The 22,793-nt window shown below is 41.1% G+C and overlaps 1 protein-coding gene across 1 annotated transcript; it reads right to left on the reverse strand.

The window, feature by feature from the left end:
* Positions 1-305: 305 nt before the first annotated feature.
* LOC134621227 (uncharacterized) lies at positions 306-4,353 on the reverse strand. The gene is made up of 10 exons (XM_065469766.1): positions 4,341-4,353; positions 3,826-4,207; positions 3,601-3,741; positions 3,105-3,359; positions 2,772-3,020; positions 2,378-2,635; positions 1,121-1,423; positions 751-1,020; positions 546-629; positions 306-399 (listed from the first exon to the last, which is right to left on the reverse strand). Exons 1-10 carry the CDS (start codon positions 4,351-4,353, stop codon positions 333-335), a joined length of 2,022 nt encoding a protein of 673 aa, XP_065325838.1. The 3' UTR covers positions 306-332.
* Positions 4,354-22,793: the final 18,440 nt, after the last annotated feature.

Here is a 22,793-nt window from a genome sequence, read left to right on the forward strand (position 1 = left end):
AAAATAATTTAATCACGATAAATAAATCTGATGTGTAATCATTAGGATGACTGTTGCATAGCTTCAGTCAGAGCTCCATAAAACAAAAATCTGCTGAACTTCAGAAAGAAAGTCTGAGATGTGCTCGTTTCTATACAAATACTATTTTTAATAATGACATAATAAAGAAATACAATAAAGCAAAATAAAACATTCTAAAGTAGCTATTAAAGCTTACTGAACCATTATTGCTGTTGTACATTACAGATTAGCAAGAAACAATTATGAGACCATAAAACCACAGCTCCCTGATGATGATGACAATGATGATGATGATGATGGTGACGAGTGCTTCACCAGATCTCAAACTGCTTGTGTTCCTTGAAGGCTGCTCTGTGCACGATGTTGTTGCTGAAGAGTCTAGAAAGAGACCAAAGCAGAGAGAGCAGACGTCACTCATTCACACAGAACAACATGAATCCATGTGAGCTCAGACTGTGAATGATTCCTCTGAGAGTCTGAGGAGAAACTCCTTCACTGATGGGGACTGATTCATGTTGGCTCACCGCACACAGTCAATGGAGGGGTTGATGGAGAGCAGCTGCAGTAACACATCAGTCGAAGCATCAGTGATCTGATTGTGACTCAGACTGTAACACAAACACAACAAGTGGCTCTAAGTGATCGCTGCACATTATATTATTGTAGTGTGTGTGAACCGGCTGATGGTTATTGGTGCCTCCCAGAGAAGGATCAGTGTGTGACACTCACTCCAGGACTTGGACTTTGTGCAGATGTGTGATGAGAGGGAGCAGCAGCTGGTCAGTGAGCTGACAGTGACTGAGGTCCAGCTCTGTCAGCCCTTCACACGAGTCCAGCATCTGGACCAAAGCCCCACAGGCCCTCTGATCCAGCGTGCTGTGACTGAGATCCAGCTCTCCACCCAGGGCTCCACACAGGCACACCGCCCGCCTCACTGTGTCCCTCTCACTGTTCACAGGAACCAGAGACAGCAGCTGGAGGAGGACAGTTTTACTGACTCTAAACAGGACAAACAGAGCAAAGAGAAACTGTCAGGATGCATCAACACCAGTGTGAACGAGCTTCTCTCTGGTTTAGACTCTTATGTGGTCTTTCCCACCTGAGGCGGACCCTGTGGAGGACAGGAAACAGCAGGTCCAGCACGCTGTCCTCCACCTCACAGTCTCGCAGGTCGAGCTGTGTGTCCCGGCTGCTGTGTGTCAGGATGGTGGAGACGGCCCTGCAGTCATCAGCAGTCAGACTCAGAGACTCAGGCTGATCCTCCTCTGGTAGCTCCACACAGGAGGAGCAGGACAGATCCAAGCTGTGCTGCAGAGTCCTCAGCAGGCCTGACGCTGCCTCCTGCTGGACGTCACAGGCAGCACAGCAGTGGATGAACCTCAGCAGCTGATTCCTGTCAACACTGCAAGGAAAACACATGGAGACAGAAAAACTAAATTTTTAGATGCTGCGAACACACTGCTAGCTTGAATAAAATGTGTTGATCTTTGAAACTAAAGGATTTTGAGAACAGCATCTATGAACTAGCAGCAAATACATTATTGTAATTAGATGTTGGATTTATGCACTCTCATGTTATTAAACTAGTGACAAAGTCACACTGAGCCCAGTTTTACTGTTTGAGCTGATTGTGCATGTGGATGTTAACAGAAAACAGCTTTAAATGAAAAAGGACTCAGTTTATACGATAACTGTGTTTTCCATAATTTACTGCAATATAATCAGATTAAAGGGATCATTTGTCAGCAGTGATGAAGAGTAAAACTCTGCTTTGTGTCCAGGAAACCACAGAAACAGAGCGTGTTGCAGATTATTTTAATGGGTCCAATTGAAATGTGTCTGGAGGTTTATGAACTCCAGCCTTCAGCTTATTGTTTGAGCAACTGATAAAAGTAGCCAACAACACATTCATGTAATATTTCTAAATATAAAATTACTAATGATTAGTAAATATCATTCATTGTTATTTGAAGGCAAAGTTAATTAACGATCAATTTGTGAATACAGTAAAGTTTTACTGTGTAACTTTTATTATCTGTAGTTAACATGACATGTTTTTATTATTTCTAGGTAAAGTACATTTGCATCACGTTCACTCTGCCTGCTGTTTTTTTTTTATTTTAAAGACTTTAAAAGTTTCCTTCTAGTTTCTTGTTCAGCTGTTCAGAAAATCTTTTCCACGCAGTAAAAGTAAAATGTTAGTTTATAAAGCAGTGCACTGTAAGTATGTCATAATGATAAAATTTATTTAAAAAAAAAATTAGGTAAAGAACTGCAGTCCTCCATGACAGTGTGAAGTACCGTCATCTGCACCTCACACAGGTGCAGCACAGAGAAACGAGCTCTAATATCTGACCTGAGATGAGAAACTTTGTCCAGCATGAAGAGGATGGACTCTACTCCCTCTGCTGGTATGGAGGTCCACAGGAGGTTCAGTTTGACTCCGTCTCCGTGTTTGAGGATGAAGATCAGAGCAGCACAGTCCACTGAGTCCAGCTCTCTGCTGCTCAGGTTGATCACATGACCAAATGACCTCAGTAAACTGGGTACAGCATGACTGTCATGAGCTCTGTAGAGCTCTCTGATGGAGCTCATCACAAAGCTGGGACTGGGCCTGAAAACAAAGAGTTTATTTCCAACTTTATTTAAAGGATCCATAAACTGCTGATTAAAGATGAGACAGCATTTCAAATCCTCCTGATTAAACAGCAGAAACTGTGTTTGGTAAAAGATCAAACTACATTCATCACCTTTTAAACACAATCCTGTCCAGAAAGGGAAGCAGACGTGTGGTTTCCTCCTGTAAGAAGAGGTTCTTCCTCAGGTTCACAGTGATGGTCTGAGCTGACGACTGCTGCAGCAGATAGTGAAGAAGCTCCCAGTTCAGACAGCAGGAGGTCAGGTCTCCACCAACCTTACTCAAGAAGGACAACGTCAAGTCCTTGTCCTGGATTTCATGGAGGAGACACAGAAGCTGCTGGAAGCTCTCTTCACTCAGTCTGCAGAGATCATAAATATAAAATAAGCTTTAAAGTAAAAATCTACATTTTATTTGGCCTGTGATGTTCAGGAAAGACATTTACTTGACTGTTAGAGGACCATCATGGAGCAGCAGTGTAATCAGACCCTGAGCAGGGATGCAGCTCTCAGTCAGGTCTAACCGTCCGACTGTCCAGTATCTCAACAGGGAAGCCAAACTACTGACAGCCCTCAACAATACTCTGTGTGATGGTCGGGCTTTCTTAGGCACAAGAGAAAGCTCTTCAACAGCCAGCGGACAGACCACTCTGTCTCTTCTTACCCACTGAAACAGGAGCAAGGACATGTCGATGGAAAGCCTGAAGATCACAGAGACAAAAGAGCAGAAATGATGAACACCAAGAACTAAAGATTCAAAGTGAACAGTAGATAAATGGCATTATAAGAACGAGAGAGAGTCACGATTTCACTTCCTGCCTCAGACTGTGTAGTTGTGTTGTGTGTCTAAAGAGGAGAGTGGCTCCTCTGGCAGACATCTTGCTGGGTGTGAGGATGAGATCCACATTAGAGCCACACAGTTTGAGAACTCTCCCCACAGACCAGCAGCTTTTCCTGTGTAACTCTCCTGTTAACAGCAGCTGGAACCCCAGGAGCTGCAGCAGAGACTCCAGCTGCTGGGCCTCCTCTCTGGATCTTACAGACATGGATGTGCACACACTCTGGAAGAAGTCTGGATCACAGCTGAAACACAGTGAAGATGAAATCAAAACACATGCTGGAAACATTCTGCAAATGAAAACATTAATTAAAATCTGTCTTATTTACCTGAGCTTTGAGATATAAGGCAGACACTGCAGGAAACTCCTCACTTCACTCTCTTCATGTGAGCAGTCTGTCAGCTCCACTTGTTTCTTCTCTGGTTGGAGTCTCAGCACTTCCAGGAGGATGGAGGTCTTTCTCTCTGAGAGGTTTATGGACCAGACTGCAGGAGCTGACTGGAAAACTGACTGTAATGATGGAAGGACACTCGGGCCTGTTTTAGTCTCACAGTCCTTCACTTTGGAGTACAGATCCAGCAGGAAGGCAGACTGAAATTTCTTTCCATAATCAGTCAAGTTTGTGTTATCATAGGGGAAATTTTGACGTCGGCACACTGATGATAACAGCTCCAGTATCTTCTCTCCTGTCTGCTGTTCTCTCTCTGCTGCTGCACAGAACAGACTCACAAAGAATCTGACTGCGTCATGAGGACGTGACCTCAAACTATTAACACTGGAACAACAAGAAGGAAACATTTAGTGATGATTTAATCTCAGCTGCATAGAACAACCACACACTACTGATGGACTCCATCTTGTCCTTCCTGTACATAATGAAGCTCCATGTTAAACACATCTTCCATCAGAGCAGCTGAACACTGTTTTACACTCTTACAACACAAACACTCATCCTGCTCTAACACATCTGCAGGTGGACACACAAAGTGATGAAGACTCTCTGCTGTCTGAAATCTTCATCTGCTGCTCACTATAGAGCTGCTACCATCATCATCATCATGCTCAGTAAAGTTCAACAAAGTCAGGAGATAAAGTGCAGCTTCATGTAACTCATTCATTTACTGAGTTACTTCACCGAAGGACTCATTGAGTTTGCTTTCATGTTGTTTCCATGGCGATGATGGATTCAGGTGTAAAGGATGTTTCTGGCTGTATCACTGCAGCATAGAGATGGTTCACAGCTGCTTTGATTTTGAAGCTGCTCTCATTTTCAAAAAGCCACAAACAGTTTGAACTTTGACTTTAAACATTTGATGTCACATTGTTGTTGTTTTAAGAGCAGATTTAAACAGGACTGACTTGTCAGCACTGAGCTACGTTCTTCTTCTTCTTCACATCATTTCATGATTCTGCTGCAGGTCTGCATTAAAAGTCATCTGAGATTTATAGAAAATATGAAACTTCATAGCAACAAACAGCTGAACAAGTCAGTGAAACACAGTGGTGTACTGAGCACATTTCCCTCTGAAATATGACAGAGTCTGAATACATCTACAATATGATCCATGTAGATAAAGTCACAAATATGATGCTGATGAAAAAACAAATAGCACAAGACAAAATCATCACTTTACAGTTTATGTATCTTCAAATATCTCCCTCACTTCTTTTCACAGCACATCTTTTCTTACAGTTATTTGACTCATGTGAAGAACATTTCATTTACCTGAGCTGTGAGATATAAGGCAGACACTGCAGGAAACTCCTCACTTCACTCTTTTCATGTGAGCAGCCTGTCAGCTCCACTTGTTTCTTCTCTGGTTGGAGTTTCAGCACTTCCAGGAGGATGGAGGTCTTTCTCTCTGAGAGGTTTATGAACCAGACTGCAGGAGCTGACTGGAAAACTGACTGTAATGATGGAAGGACACTCAAGCCTGTTTTAGTCTCATAAGAGTACAGGTCCATCAGGAAGTCACACCATTTCTCTTCCAGAGGACTGTTTTTGTATCTGCAAACTGATGATAACAGCTCCAGTATCTTCTCTCCTGTCTGCTGTTCTCTCTCTGCTGCTGCACAGAACAGATTCACAAAGAACTTTGTTCTGTCTTCATCTGATGTCTTTGTATCAACACTGGAACAATAAGAAGGAAACATTTAGTGATGATTTGATGTGAGCTGCATAAAAACAACCACACGCTACTGATGGGTCAAATACTTGTTTCACTTAGTGACACACAAATCACTTTGTAATGTTTGTGTGTTTAATCTTGATCTTTGGTTTATTTTGTGTCTTCAGTAAAATGAAACTCTGATAAAAATCAGAGACTGTTTATTTCTTTGTAAGTCAGCAAACTTACAGATTGAGCAGAGGATCAAATAATTATTTCCTGCGCTGTAAAAAGGTAGAATACTCTGTGTGAGAACAGCTGTGATATAGTGTTGTATAAATTCATGTATTTCACAGTATTTTGAGACTTTAGATGTTTAGATGACAGCCTCAACATGGCATTTAATCTGTTATTAGATTCAATTGGCTTCTCTCAAAATGTAAAAGAACCCACCCACCACTTTAATCACACTCTAGATCTGGTTTTAACATATGGCATAGAAACTGAACATTTAACAGTGTTTCCTGAAAACCCTTTCCTGTCTGATCATTTCCTGATAACATTTACATTTACAATAATTGATTACACAGCAGTGGAGAGTAGACTTTATCACAGTAGATGTCTTTCTGAAAGTGCTGTAACTAAGTTTAAGAATATAATCCACCCACTGTTATCATCTTCAATGCCCTGTACCAACATAGAGCAGAGCAGCTATCTGAACGCTACTCCAACAGAGGTCGATCATCTTGTTAATAATTTTACCTCCTCACTACGTACGACTCTGGATATTGTAGCTCCTGTGAAAACTAAGGTCTCAAATCAGAAGTACCTGCTGATTTATAAGAAAGCCCTCCGCAAAGCCAGAACATCTTACTATTCATCACTGATTGAAGAAAATAAGAACAACCCCAGGTTTCTCTTCAGCACTGTAGCCAGGCTGACAAAAAGTCAGAGCTCTACTGAGCCAACAATCCCTTTAACGTTAACTAGTAATGACTTCATGAACTTATTCACAAATAAAATTTTTATCATTAGAGAAAAAATTACTCAAAATCATCTCACAGATGTAATATTATCTACAGCTACTTTTAGTACCATTGATATTCATTTAGACTCTTTTTCTCCAATTGATCTTTCTGAGTTAACTTCAGTAATTACTTCCTCCAAACCATCAACGTGTCTTTTAGACCCCATTCCTACAAAACTGCTCAAAGAAGTCCTGCCATTAATTAATGCTTCAATCTTAAATATGATCAACCTATCTCTAATAATCGGCTATGTACCACAGGCCTTCAAGCTGGCAGTAGTTAAACCTTTACTTAAAAAGCCATCTCTAGACCCAGCTGTCTTATTGCCCCATCTTATCTTAATGCCATGTTGAAGCTGTCATTTTTAGCATCTACATGGATGTTAAAATCACCCACAATAATTATTTTATCTGAGCTGAGCACTAAATCAGATAAAAAGTCTGAGAAATCAGACAGAAACTCTGTGTAAGGCCCAGGTGGACGATAGATGGTAACAAGTAAGACTGGTTTCTGAGTTTTACAGCTGGGGTGGACAAGGCTAAGCATCAGGCTTTCAAATGAATTAAAAGTCTGTCTTGGTCTTTCGTTAATTAATAGACTGGTGTGAAAAATTGCTGCCACACCGCCCCCTCGGCCTGTGCTTCGAGGTTTCTGACTCGGGGGTGTTGATTCATTTAAACTAACATAATCATCCTGCTGCAACCAGGTTTCTGTAAGGCAGAGTAAATCGATTTGTTGATCAATTATTAAGTCATGTACTAACAGAGACTTGGAGGAGAGAGACCTAATATTTAATAATCCACATTTCACTGTTTTACTCTTTGGTTCAGATGTGGATACTGTATTGTTCTTTCTTTGTGTTTTTTATATTTAAGTTGTTTATTGCTGTTTTTTAGTTTGTTTTCTGTCTGTTTGGGAGCTGACACAGTCTCTATGGAGATGGGGTTTTGGGGGATAACAGGAGGGGAGAAGATGCAAAGAGGCGTGTAAGACTGCAAGTGACAAGAGTACTGACAGGGACTAGAAAGAGAGAGCATATTTCTCCTGTTTTGGCTTCCCTTCATTGGCTTCCTGTTAAATCCAGAATTGACTTCAAAATCCTGCTCCTCACATACAAAGTCTTAAATAATCAGGCCCCATCTTATCTTAATGACCTTGTAGAACCATATCACCGTATAAGAGCACTTCGCTCTCACACTGCAGGCCTACTTGTTGTTCCTGAGTATTTAAAAGTAGAATGGGAGGGAGAGTCTTCAGTTTTTAGGCCCCTCTTCTGTGGAACCAGCTTCCAGTTTGGATTCAGGAGACAGACACTATCTCTACTTTTAAGATTAGGCTTAAAACTTTCCTTTTTGCTAAAGCATATAGTTAGGGCTGGACCAGGTGACCCTGAATCCTCCCTTATGCTGCAGTAGACATAGGCTGCCGGGGGATTCCCATGATAGGTTGAGTTTTTCCTTTCCAGTCACCTTTCTCACTCACTATGTGTTAATAGACCTCTGCATTGAATCATATCTGTTATTAATCTCTGTCCACAGCATGTCTTTCAGCCTGTCTTACTTCTCTCACCCCAACCGGTCGCAGCAGATGGCCGCCCCTCCCTGAGCCTGGTTCTGCCGGAGGTTTCTTCCTGTTAAAAGTGTCAGGGTCTGTGTAGGCAGACCGTGGGGAGATGGGGAAATAGGACCCAAACGCCGGACTCTACAGTGCAGCAGTGTTTATTTACAAGGTGGTGAAGTAAACAACAGTAAATCCCCAGTTTCCCAGACTCCCGTGTAGTGTCTTCTTCCCAAAAGTCTCCGTGGAGTGCTCTCTGCCCCAGTGTCCCTGCACTCCTCGTGCTCACTGCTCCTTCTCGTCCCACACTCCTCGTGTAGTCAAACACAATAATCCAGCGTCAGTGGAAGCTCCATCGCTCATCTAAATAGCTTCCCCGACGAGCCCAGATGAGGAGCAGGTGTGCGGCAAGGACCTCGGGTGTGGCCAGCCCTCAAGTCAGGCCACGCCCCCAGGGCTGAAGGTGCCTGTAACTTGGCCACAGAAGAAAGGCAACACACACACACATACCTGCCTACACACAGATGCGCACAGGGGCAGTGCAGAGAACACACCAAATAATAATAGTAATGACAAAAATAATAACAATAATAATAATAATAATAATAATAATAATGATAATACTAATAACAAAAATAGTCATAGTCCCCACTGCCCACGGACCCCGAGTCCCCAGAGCCGGATCCGTGACAAAAAGGGAGTTTTTCCTTCCCACTGTCGCCAAAGTGCTTGCTCATAGGGGGTCATATGATTGTTGGGTTTTTCTCTGTATCTATTATTGTACGATCTACTGTACAATATAAAGCGCCTTGAGGCGACTGTTGTTGTGATTTGGTGCTATATAAATAAAATTGAATTGAATATAGATAAGGCAAGGGAAGGAAAACTACAGGAGGAAGATTGAAGAGCAGCTGCAACAGGACAACATCAGAGTGGTGTTGTCCTGTTGCAGGAAAAAAAAAAAAAAAGAGTGGTTTGGAACAGCCTGAAGACAATCTCAGGACAAAAACCAACCCCCCAGGCTGCAGGAGACTCGGGGGGGGGGGGTGTGAATGACCTAAATAAATATTTTCATAGGTTTGATCAACCACCCACCCCTCCCCCAGCATGGTCCCCCCTGCTGCAATCTCCCTCATCTTAAGGGACTGCCTGTCCTTCATCTCAGGAATTCAGACCTCTCAGCTCCCAGCCATCACACCCACCCCCGACTTCTGTAGACTCCAACATACACCGCCCTCCCCTGAAATCCCCTCTCTCTATCGCAGCACTTTAAGTGAGGAACGAGCTTTGCATGATCAAGGTGTGGAAGGCTGCAGGTCCAGATGGCATCAGCTCCAGGCTCCTGAGGTGCTGCGCAGATGAACTGTGTGGCATCCTAGGTTATCTGTTCAACCTGAGCCTGTCACTGGGGAAAGTACCACAGCTGTGGAAGACCTCCTGCGTGGTACCAGTACCAAAGACCTCCCATCCCAAGGACTTCAGCAGCTACAGGCCGGTAGCCCTGACATCGCATCTGATGAAGACACTCAAGAGGTTGGTTCTAAACCATCTGCGCCCCATGGTGAGGTCTTCATTGGCTCCGCTGCAGTTTGCTTACCAGCCTGGCATCAGGGTGGAGGACGCCATCATCTACCTCCTGCACCGAGCTGTGACTCACCTGGAGAAGCCTGGAAGCACTGTGAGGATCATGTTCTTTGATTTCTCCATTGCTTTCAACATCATCCAGCCTCGACTTCTGAGGGACAAGCTGGAGCTATCAGGAGTGGACCACCACATGTCCAAGTGGATACTGGACTACCTCACAGGATGCCTACAGTATGTGAGGACACAGGTCTGTGTCTCTGATACACTGGTCTAAAGTACGGGGGCCCCACAGGGAACTGTGCTGGCACCGTTCCTCTTCACCCTCTACACTGCTGACTTCTCCATCAACTCCCCACGCTGCCACCTACAGAAGTTCTCTGACTACTCTGCCATAGTCGGCCTCATCACAGGTGAGGACGACTCAGAGTACACACAGTGGAGTCTGGACTTTGTGGTCTGGTGCCAGCAGAACCACCTGATGATCAATGCCGGGAAAACCAAGGAGTTGGTGGTGGACTTCCGGAGACGCAGACCCACCACACTGACACCAGTGAACATCCAGGGAGTGGACATTGAGATAATGGACTCTTATAGGTACCTGGGTGTTCACCTGAATAATAAACTGGACCGGAGCCACAACACTGATGCTCTTTACAGGAAGGGTCAGAGCAGACTCTACCTGCTGAGGCAGCTGAGGTCATTTGGAGTACATAGACCTTCTATGACTCTGTGGCGGCATCTGTCATTTTTTACAGTGTTGTATGTTGGAGCGGATGTTTATCGGCAGCTGAGAGGAAGAGGTTGGATAAACTCATTAGGAAGGCCAGCTCTGTTCTGGGATGCCCCCTGGACCCAGTGCAGGTGGTGGAAGACAGAAGGACTCTGGCCAAAATAACATCTCTGATGGACAGAGTCTCCCACCCCATGCATGTAAATGTTGCTGAACTGCAGAGCTCCTTCAGTGACAGACTGCTGCATCCTAGATGCATGAAGGAGTGTTTCCGCAGGTCCTTCCTCCCTGCAGCTGTCAGACTGTACAATCAAAACTGCTCCAAACAAACATAGATGTTTACATCTGCGCAGTAACTTGCACTATCTTATCAACCAATTCACACTTCAACCTGGATTTGCCTCTTATCTATATTTAATTTTATAACGGTACAGTACTCTGTTTTTGGTAATCATTGTCCTTGATGTAAATATGCAGAAATTGTGTATGTTTCTGTTCTGTGTCCTGTGTACTGTTTGTCTGTATATGTGTCTTTCTCGCTGCTGATCTAAATTTCCCCTTGTGGGACAATTAAAGGATTATTATATTCTATTCTATTCTATTCGATATTGGTTATGATTCAATCTTGTTGAATCCTCACAATTTAAATATAAAACTGATGAAAAAGGAACATCACCAGAATATTTAAAGCCAGAAGGCAACTGAAGATTAAATAGTCTTAAAATCTTCTGTGTTTAAAATGAGATATTTCCTTATACACACTTCATCATGTGACGAACATTTCATTTACCTGAGCTGTGAGATATAAGGCAGACACTGCAGGAAACTCCTCACTTCACTCTCTTCATGTGAGCAGCCTGTCAGCTCCACTTGTTTCTTCTCTGGTTGGAGTTTCAGCACTTCCAGGAGGATGGAGGTCTTTCTCTCTGAGAGGTTTATGGACCAGACTGCAGGAGCTGACTGGAAAACTGACTGTAATGATGGAAGGACACTCAGACCTGTTTTAGTCTCATAGTCCTTTGTGTGGCAGTAGAGATCCAGCAGGAAATTACACTGATATGCGTCATCATCATCATCATCATCATCCTCTTCATCCTCATCATCATCAATGTCTCTCTCATTAAAAGGGAATATTCCACGTCTGCACACTGATGATAACAGCTCCAGCATCTTCTCCCCTGTCTGCTGTTCTCTCTCTGCTGCTGCACAGAACAGATTCACAAAGAACCTGGCTTCTTCATGAAGACGTGACCTCCATCGATCCACACTGGAACAATAAGAAGGAAACATTTAGTGATGATTTGATGTGAGCTGCATAAATACAACCACACACTACTGATGGACTCCATCTGGTCCATGTGTGTTGTTGGGATGGAATTATTTAAAGTGCTTCAAATCCATGCTTTATATTAACTGAAATACCATTTCGCTGCAGGGCAACTTGCATGTGACAAATAAAGGTTTCTTGACTCCCTTGACCAATAACTTTAAACCTTTCCTTGTCCCTTCATCGGATTGTGTGTCAGACCTGAATGCAGCTAGTAACCTTTAATGTTTAAATGGATCAAGGTTAAAGTTTCACAGCTCTAATGTGCAGCTGTCAGCTTACAAATAAACTGCAGCACAGAGCTCTCAAACAAAATATATTCATTTATTGATTCACTTCTTCATAGATCTTTATCATTCATTCATGTGATCATGTTCACATGATCACATCAAAAACCTGCTGCTCAACACCGAGAAGACCAAGGAGCTCATCGTGGACTACAGGAAGAATGCTGACCCACATCCACCCATCTACATTAAAGGGACGGCTGTGGAGCGTGTGAGCAGCTTCAAGTTCCTGGGAGTCCACATCTCCAAGGATCTCATCTGGATGACCAACTGCTCCAAGCTGGTCAAGAAGGCTCACCAGTGCCTCTTCTTCCTGAAAACTCTTAGGAAGAACCACCTGTCCTCAGACATCCTGGTGAACTTCTACCGGTGCACCATCGAGAGCATCCTGACCAACTGTATAATAGTCTGGTATGGGAACTGCTCTGCCTCGGACCCGAAGGCATTGCAGAGGGTCGTGAAAACTGTCCAGCGCATCGCCGGAGCACCGCTTCCTGCTATACAAGACATCTACAGGAAGAGGTGTCTGAAAAGGGCTGGGAAAATCATCAAAGACCCCAGTCACCCAGCACATGGACTCTTAACCCTCCTACCCTCTGGGAGGTGCTACAGGAGCCTCCGGACTAAGACCACCAGTTACCGGAACAGCTTCTTCCCTACATCTACCTGACATCTGACCCACGTTAAACTCATGGACTGAACATACACACACCCACAACCACCTACACACACATAATGGACAACTGTACCCTCAAACACAATAATAACATGGACTGAACCACCAGTCACAACCACTAGCACTTTATATAGCCTCTGTAGAAATTAGTCACATATCTCACTGACCTAAACTGCACTACTATAAATGCTGTGCTCATACCCATTCTATACAATACGATAATTATAATTCTATAAATGTTTATAAACAGTTTACAACTGTTTATAACTTCATATCATATTTCTGTATAGCTTATATTTCATGTTTCTGTATAGTTTTTATATTTCATATTTCTGTATAATTTCATATTTCATATTTATATCCTGTTCATAGTCTGTACATAGCTTGTACACTCACTACAGCCTGTACATACTTATAGCTTATTTATAACATACCTTCATACAGTGTACATTGTAACATACCCATAATAGACCCATTTTTTTGTACCGTCATACCTATAACAGACCCATTTCTGTAATATATCTATTTATCTATATTATTGCTAATATATATTTTGTAATATATCTATATTATGTCTAAAGCACTTTCTGGATGGATGCAAACTGCATTTCGTTGCCTTGTACTTGTGACGTGCAATGACAATAAAGTTGAATTCTATTCTATTCTATTCTATGTTTCTGACTGATGAAGGTGGCATTTGATTGGTCTATTTTGTGTGGAAGAAGAGTGACAAATTTGCAGGAGACTGCTGCTGAATTTCACCACCGATAATATAAGTATAAAGGAGATAAATTGAACAAATATCCATACTGGAGATCTGCATGGACCTTGGAGAAATGGACCCAATTTCTTGTGAACATTTTGAACCTTGGAACCGTCGCAGTGAAAGAAAGGGGTAACTATTGAGCTAGCATTGGAGCTAATAAGTTAACAAGAAGGTAATGGGGAATTTAATAACTCAAGTCCAATGTAGATCTGCACGGGTGAAGCAGACCAGATCCTCTCTGAGAGTTAAACATTAGAAGCATAATGTTGAGTTAAACCGGGACTCGGAGAATCACGCTAATTTAGACGTTAACTAGGTTAAATGCTGGTGGACAGCTGGAGTGGACCACGTTTTCTCGGTGTGAGAAAGCACTGGGTTTCCCATGGATCTAACTACTCTGAGCATTCAACTTATGTTTTGATGTTACTATAGTATTACTGATTGAACATTACATGTTCAATTGAACATTACATGTTCAATCAGGGTGGAAAATTAACTTCCATTAACTTCCAAAATTAACTTCCACCCAAAAAAATAATGGGTGGAAGTTAATTTTGATATTAAAGGTCATAAATGTATTTTATTTTCCTATTGCATTTGACGCTCTAATGGCACTGTATAGAAGTGATTGATGTCTCCACATAGTCTTATTGTGCTGATACGTAACATACACGGTAAAACTACAACCTGTGGGCATTCATATATTTTTTGGTATTATTGCAAAGACTTATTTTGATGAAACAATTATAGTGCATTGAGATAATAGTTGAGATAAAATGCATATTGCACGGTTTGTACGGGTGCTTGAAATCCTTGAAAATGCTTGGATTTTAATATAATCTTTTCAAAGTTTGAAAAATGCCTGAATTTCATATGTGGTGCTTAAAACTGCTTGAAATTTTAACTGTACTTCATTCACCACAACTAACTTATCTGATTGAATAGTTTTCTTATCAGAGAAATAAAATGAGTCGCAAAGTCTAGAAGCTAAATGTCTCCACCTGGGCTGCCTTGCACCTCTGCATGTCAGTCTGTTTCAATATGTGAGCCCCCCCCCCCAACAGTCGCTTTAATGAGCAGGTTGCACCTTTTCACAATGGGGGGAGTTTGCGTAAGTCCTACTAAATAATTTGAGTATGTGTATGTTACACGTGCTAATTTTTAATTTTTTTGCTAACTAGCAAACTCGTGGGATAAATGATTGAAAAGCATTGAGTGTGATGCAGTACGGCAGCGCTATTATAGCAGTTAGTTATGGCATGGTGATTCATGGAATATGCTGTGAACTTAGCTAACATTACGTAGCACAAGCAGTAATGTGAGTTACTTCACTCAAGTGAAAGCTTTAAACATTAGCCCGGTACATAACTAGCCAACTTAAGGCTTTCTGATTGAAGGCTTAAAGCAAAGTTGTCGCCAAGTAAATAGAATATTGTTTTTATTTTTGTGTATGGCTGCAGCTTTCTAAACTATTGACTTGGTGCCTTTGGCAATACCTTAGGGGGAAATAATGGTAATATGACTGATCCATATGTGCACAAAGAATAGCCACTTTTTTGTGCTACCGAAGTTCCCTGGCTTTCATTCAATATCTGTTTATCATGAGGACCTTCACATTAAACAACTTAAACATTGTAAATGGCTTCAAGTTCACATTGAGGCCCGTGGGGCACTATCAGCCACTGGGACAGTAGCCACATTTATATGTGCTTTCGTATATGAATATTTCATATTTTAAGGCTGCCTGTTTATTTAAGGGAGATTAACAATACATTATAATTTTACATAATATTATCACAGATGATAGACTAAATAAATAGATTTTAGGTAGATGCTTGTGCATTCTAAAAGTCTTATGTTGAATTGAACTGAGTACCGTATTTTTTGGACCATAAGGCGCACCGGATTATAAGGCACATTAAGTGAAACAGAGCAGTCAGATAAGTCAAACTTTACTCAACTCATTCTTCTTCCTTCCTCCACTTCCGTACCATTGATTCATTAATGTTGAATTCTCTCGCAGCTGCTTTATGTACATATATATATTAATATATGATATTAATGACTAACCTCATATTGTGGATGGATTATCTCAATTGTTCTCCTGACTGAAGCTTGGTCCATTTACAGCATCATGCCATGCGATTGCATTTGGCCCTAACCATCGGAAACCTAACATAGCTGTGTCGCTAATGATCATTATATACCAGCTAGTCTAACTTCAGTAACCCTACAAAGGTCACTGCTGTTTAGTTTTCTGTCTTCATTTATGTTGGAAGTGATAGTAGAGGCTAGGGCTGTGGGATATGACCAAAATCTCATATCCCGATATAAGACATTTATCGTCCCGACGGCGATATATATCACAAGAATTTTACATTTTCTGTAAATTCTATGAATCTCGGGCAACTCGATCTGCATGAAGTGTTTTCAGCTGGGCCTTGTGCACCTGGAGTCGAGTGTTTTGACCGATGCATTAAACTATCCATTTTTTGAAATGTCCACCATTTTCTTTCTGAGTATTTATTACATGGCGTGCTGGGGGAAAAAAGCTGTTCTAACGTTTGAGTCTAAGGTTTATTTTGAGGATCTGATGGTTCTTTTTTGCTTCTCATCCCTAAACTCTCTCCATACTCTTTCATGTGATTCTTGCGTAGGTGGATGACAAGGTTTGCCGTGTTTGAGTCTGAGGTGGGGACCGGTTTCCTGCATAATTTGCATAGTACAGTTTTATGTTGCGCGTCACACTTTTCATAACCAAACCATGTCCATGCTACATGCCTCGTTTAGAAATAAGGTCCTGGATTTGTTTTGACTGGTCTTTCTGTTTGTCATCATTTCAGTTTATTTTGAAAAATCTCAACAGGATCTTCAGCTTTATTGTGAAAGGTGTATGTGGAAAATAAAATCGGTTTGAGGTTCAGAAAGTACAACCAGAATTCATACATAAGGCACACCAGATTATAAGGCGCTTTGTCAATTTTTGAGAAAATTAAACGATTTTAAATGCATTTTATAGTGCGGAAAATACATTATGTCATCTCTTCAAAGTGTCTCCCAGTCAGAGCTATTCTCCATGCCTGTCTTAATTGTTGATGATGTTAATAGCACAAACATGTTAAAGTTAATCATTTAGGACTTCAGCAATAATACAGACAGCAAAGTTAAACATCTTACAGTTAGTTTTATTGGGAATGAACTTTAAAAAAAAACATCTCCTATTTTTTGGTGTCACATAGGAAAGAAGCATCATCAATATCTGATGAGAAGACTTATTAATTTGGCCTTACTGTGTATTATTTTGTGTTGTTTAGTGCTGTTTTCTTGTTTTGTGGGGTTGTGTTTTTTTCCACAGGAGATGAATATCTCTAATAAGTTGATTTGTTCACATTTGCACATCTTAAATTTTAAGTGATGTGTGTTTTGCATTTATACCCTATATGCTTGTAAGGCAACCTTTTCCATTTGGAGTATTTTTGTGTGGTGCGCTGGTGCTCTTCCCTTGAGAACAATTGCAACAGTGCGGTAGGACAAAATCGCACCAATCACAGACATCTGACCATCTGGATTTGACTTGACTAAACATTGAATATTAGGTCAGCAGGACTGACATACCTGACCTCAGATAGGATTCTGGGGTATTACTGGTATTGTTATTATTGTATTTTTATATTGTCATTCCTGTTTATGAAAGTGCCGTTTATTTGTTGCAATACAGTTCAAAGCAACTTTACCTGTGACTCCAGTCGTTCTTCTGCACACAACCCACCTTAGCCCTACTACGAATCTAGGTATTGTCCCATTTTTCCTTTTAATTTAACTTCCCCTACCCCATCCTGTAGTAGTGTAGTAGGCTACATATATAAAAACTAATAAATAAAAAACTAATAACAGAGCAATAACAAATGAATACAAGGTACAAGTTACAATTAAATTATAATTCATAGAACATCAAATATCAAACTGTTGATTTCAGGGAGCATCTCATTTTATGTAGATTTAATCATATGAAGAATATTTCATTTACCTGAGCTGTGAGATATAAGGCAGACACTGCAGGAAACTCCTCACTTCACTCTCTTCAAGTGAGCAATCTGTCAGCTCCATCTGTTTCTTCTCTGGTTGGAGTTTCAGCACTTCCAGGAGGATGGAGGTCTTTCTCTCTGAGAGGTCTATGGACCAGACTGCAGGAGCTGACTGGAAAACTGACTGTAATGATGGAAGGACACTCAAGCCTGTTTTAGTCTCATAGTCCTTCACTTTGGAACAAAGACCCAGGAGGAAAGCAGACTGATAATCGTTATGGTCATTATCATCCAAAAACGTCATGTCTCTCTCATATTCAGGGAATGTTTGATATGCGCACACTGATGATAACAGCTCCAGTATCTTCTCTTCTGTCTGCTGTTCTCTCTCTGCTGCTGCACAGAACAGATTCGCAGTGAACTCGACTGCTCCATCAAGAAATATCAACCTATCATCAACGCAGTAACAACAAGAAAGAAACATTTAGTTATGATTTGATGTGAGCTGCATAAAAACAACCACACACTACTGATGGACTCCATCTTGTCCTTCCTGTACATAATGAAGCTCCATGTTAAACACATCTTCCATCAGAGCAGCTGAACACTGTTTTACACTCTTACAACACAAACAATCATCCTGCTCTAACACATCTGCTACATCTGCAGGTGGACACACAAAGTGATGAAGACTCTCTGCTGTCTGAAATCTTCATCTGCTGCTCACTATAGAGCTGCTACCATCATCATCATCATGCTCAGTAAAGTTCAACAAAGTCAGGAGATAAAGTGCAGCTTCATGTAACTCATTCATTTACTGAGTTACTTCATTGAAGGACTCATTGAGTTTGCTTTCATGTTGTTTCCATGGCGATGATGGATTCAGGTGTAAAGGATGTTTCTGGCTGTATCACTGCAGCATAGAGATGGTTCACAGCTGCTTTGATTTTGAAGCTGCTCTCATTTTCAAAAAGCCACAAACAGTTTGAACTTTGACTTTAAACATTTGATGTCACGTTGTTGTTGTTTTAAGAGCAGCTTTAAACAGGACTGACTTGTCAGCACTGAGCTACGTTCTTCTTCTTCTTCACATCATTTCATGATTCTGCTGCAGGTCAAACATGCAAGTTTCCATCAAACACATGTGTGCACTCCAACACTCTCCTCACTGCTGCATGAGCTCAGTCACATGCTCACCTTCATTCACACAACTTACATCAGCTTATTGGATTTAACATGAAATCAACTCATTTCTACATCTATCAAATCTAAATCAAATATAACCTTTCTGATGAGAACTTCTTTATTTTAGATCCTGTTTCATCTGAGATTTATAGAAAATATGAAACTTCATAGCAACAAACAGCTGAACAACTCAGTGAAACACAGTGGTGTACTGAGCACGTTTCCCTCTGACATATGACAGAGTCTGAATACATTTACAATATGATCCATGTAGATAAAGTCACAAATATGATGCTGATGACAAACAAATAGCACAAGACAAAATCATCACTTCACAATTTATGGAGCTTCAAATATTTCCATCACTTCTTTTCACAGCATATCTTTTCTTACAGATATTTGACTCATGTGACGAACATTTCATTTACCTGAGCTGTGAGATATAAGGCAGACACTGCAGGAAACTCCTCACTTCACTCTCTTCACATGAGCAGGCTATCAGCTCCACTTGTTTCTTCTCTGGTTGGAGTTTCAGCACTTCCAGGAGGATGGAGGTCTTTCTCTCTGAGAGGTTTATGGACCAGACTGCAGGAGCTGACTGGAAAACTGACTGTAATGAAGGAAGGACACTCAAGCCTGTTTTAGTCTCACAGTCCTTCATATAGGAGTACAGATCCAGCAGGACATCACTTTGACATGTTCTACTTTCGTCATCCATGTATTTGACCAGAAGAGGGAAATTTTGATATGTGCACACTGATGATAACAGCTCCAGTATCTTCTCTCCTGTCTGCTGTTCTCTCTCTGCTGCTGCACAGAACAGATTCCCAAAGAACCTGACTGCTTTGTCAGGATTTATCCAGATATCATCAACACTGGAACAATAAGAAGGAAACATTTAGTGATGATTTGATGTGATCTGCATAGAACAACCACACAATACTGATGGACTCCATCTTGTCCTTCCTGTACATAATGAAGCTCCATGTTAAACACATCTTCCATCAGAGCAGCTGAACACTGTTTTACACTCTTACAACACAAACACTCATCCTGCTCTAACACATCTGCTACATCTGCAGGTGGACACACAAAGTGATGAAGACTCTCTGCTGTCTGAAATCTTCATCTGCTGCTCACTATAGAGCTGCTACCATCATCATCATCATGCTCAGTAAAGTTCAACAAAGTCAGGAGATAAAGTGCAGCTTCATGTAACTCATTCATTTACTGAGTTACTTCATTGAAGGACTCATTGAGTTTGCTTTCATGTTGTTTCCATGGCGATGATGGATTCAGGTGTAAAGGATGTTTCTGGCTGTATCACTGCAGCATAGAGATGGTTCACAGCTGCTTTGATTTTGAAGCTGCTCTCATTTTCAAAAAGCCACAAACAGTTTGAACTTTGACTTTAAACATTTGATGTCACGTTGTTGTTGTTTTAAGAGCAGCTTTAAACAGGACTGACTTGTCAGCACTGAGCTACGTTCTTCTTCTTCTTCACATCATTTCATGATTCTGCTGCAGGTCAAACATGCAAGTTTCCATCAAACACATGTGTGCACTCCAACACTCTCCTCTCTGCTGCATGAGCTCAGTCACATGCTCACCTTCATTCACACAACTTACATCAGCTTATTGGATTTAACATGAAATCAACTCATTTCTACATCTATCAAATCTAAATCAAATATAACCTTTCTGATGAGAACTTCTTTATTTTAGATCCTGTTTCATCTGAGATTTATAGAAAACATGAAACTTCATAGCAACAAACAGCTGAACAAGTCAGTGAAACACAGTGGTGTACTGAGCACGTTTCCCTCTGAAATATGACAGAGTCTGAATACATTTACAATATGATCCATGTAGATAAAGTCACAAATATGATGCTGATGACAAACAAATAGCACAAGACAAAATCATCACTTTACAGTTCATAGAGCTTCAAATATTTCCATCACTTCTTTTCACAGCACATCTTTTCTTACAGATATTTGACTCATGTGAAGAACATTTCATTTACCTGAGCTGTGAGATATAAGGCAGACACTGCAGGAAACTCCTCACTTCACTCTTTTCATGTGAGCAGCCTGTCAGCTCCACTTGTTTCTTCTCTGGTTGGAGTTTCAGCACTTCCAGGAGGATGGAGGTCTTTCTCTCTGAGAGCTTTATGAACCAGACTGCAGGAGCTGAAAAAACTGACTGTAATGAAGGAAGGACACTCAAGCCTGTTTTAGTCTCACAGTCCTTCACTTTGGAGTACAGATCCAGGAGGTGATCACTTTGACATTTCTTTCCATTCCCATAGGAGGAATTTTGACGTCGGCACACTGATGATAACAGCTCCAGTATCTTCTCTCCTGTCTGCTGTTCTCTCTCTGCTGCTGCACAGAACAGATTCACAAAGAACTTTGTTCTGTCTTCATCTGATGTCTTTGTATCAACACTGGAAAATAAGAATTAAACATTTTGTGGTGATTTGATCTCAGCTGCATAAAAACAGCCACACGCTACTGATGGATGAAACACTTATTTCACTCAGTGACACACAAATCACTTTGTAATGTTTGTGTGTTTAATCTTGATCTTTGGTTTATTTTGTGTCTTCAGTAAAATGAAACTATGATAAAAATCAGAGACTGTTTATTTCTTTGTAAGTCAGCAAACTTATAGATTGAGCAGAGGATCAAATAATTATTTCCTGCGCTGTAAAAAGGTAGAATACTCTGTGTGAGAACAGCTGTGATATAGTGTTGTATTAATTCATGTATTTCACAGTATTTTGAGACTTTAGATGTTTAGATGACAGCCTCAACATGGCATTTAATCTGTTATTAGATTCAATTGGCTTCTCTCAAAATGTAGAAGAACCCACCCACCACTTTAATCACACTCTAGATCTTGTTTTAACATATGGCATAGAAACTGAACATTTAACAGTGTTTCCTGAAAACCCTTTCCTGTCTGATCATTTCCTGATAACATTTACATTTACAATAATTGATTACACAGCAGTGGAGAGTCGACTTTATCACAGTAGATGTCTTTCTGAAAGCGCTGTAACTAAGTTTAAGAATATATTCCACCCACTGTTATCATCTTCAATGCCCTGTACCAACACAGAGCAGAGCAGCTATCTGAACGCTGCTCCAACAGAGGTCGATCATCTTGTTAATAATTTTACCTCCTCACTATGAATGACTCTGGATATTGTAGCTCCTGTGAAAACTAAGGTCTCAAATCATAAGTACCTGGCTCCGTGGTATAAGTCTCAAACATGTAGCCAAACATTGCATATATTTTTTATCATAGCTCTGGTTTTACGTGGCCTATCAACACAATTTAAAAACTGGTATAAAGTCCACACTTTTTCCGTCAATTGTTCCGTCTGTCCTGCTCACATCTCCAATGGTTGTGCACGTTGTCATTAACGTGGCTTCACTCCACATCAGCCGCTTTGCTAGCTAAAACACCGGTGTCGGCACATAAGGACGCCGTCATAGCCTGTCAACGACGTTGATTAGCTGCGTATATACGAATATGAATCGCATTATTGGCTGGACTATGGGATAAGGTGGCATCGTTCTAATCCCATACGGGAGCAGCCCGTCACTTACTGACTAACACTGCAAAACAGAATTGTTAAAGTCTTAATTTTAGTTTCAATTCAGGTTAGATTTTTTTTTCAGCGCAACACAGATTTTCTGTGCGGAGAGACCGTGCCAGCAGTGCGCAATTAACATTTACAATATGATCCATGTAGATGAAGTCACAAATATGATGCTGATGACAAACAAATAGCACAAGACAAAATCATCACTTTACAATTTATGGAGCTTCCAATATTTCCATCACTTCTTTTCACAGCACATCTTTTCTTACAGATATTTGACTCATGTGAAGAACATGTCATTTACCTGAGCTGTGAGATATAAGGCAGACACTGCAGGAAACTCCTCACTTCACTCTCTTCATGTGAGCAGCCTGTCAGCTTCACTTGTTTCTTCTCTGGTTGGAGTT

The sequence above is a fragment of the Pelmatolapia mariae genome, linkage group LG23, assembly GCF_036321145.2.
Source record: "Pelmatolapia mariae isolate MD_Pm_ZW linkage group LG23, Pm_UMD_F_2, whole genome shotgun sequence".
Classification (NCBI taxonomy): domain Eukaryota; kingdom Metazoa; phylum Chordata; class Actinopteri; order Cichliformes; family Cichlidae; genus Pelmatolapia; species Pelmatolapia mariae.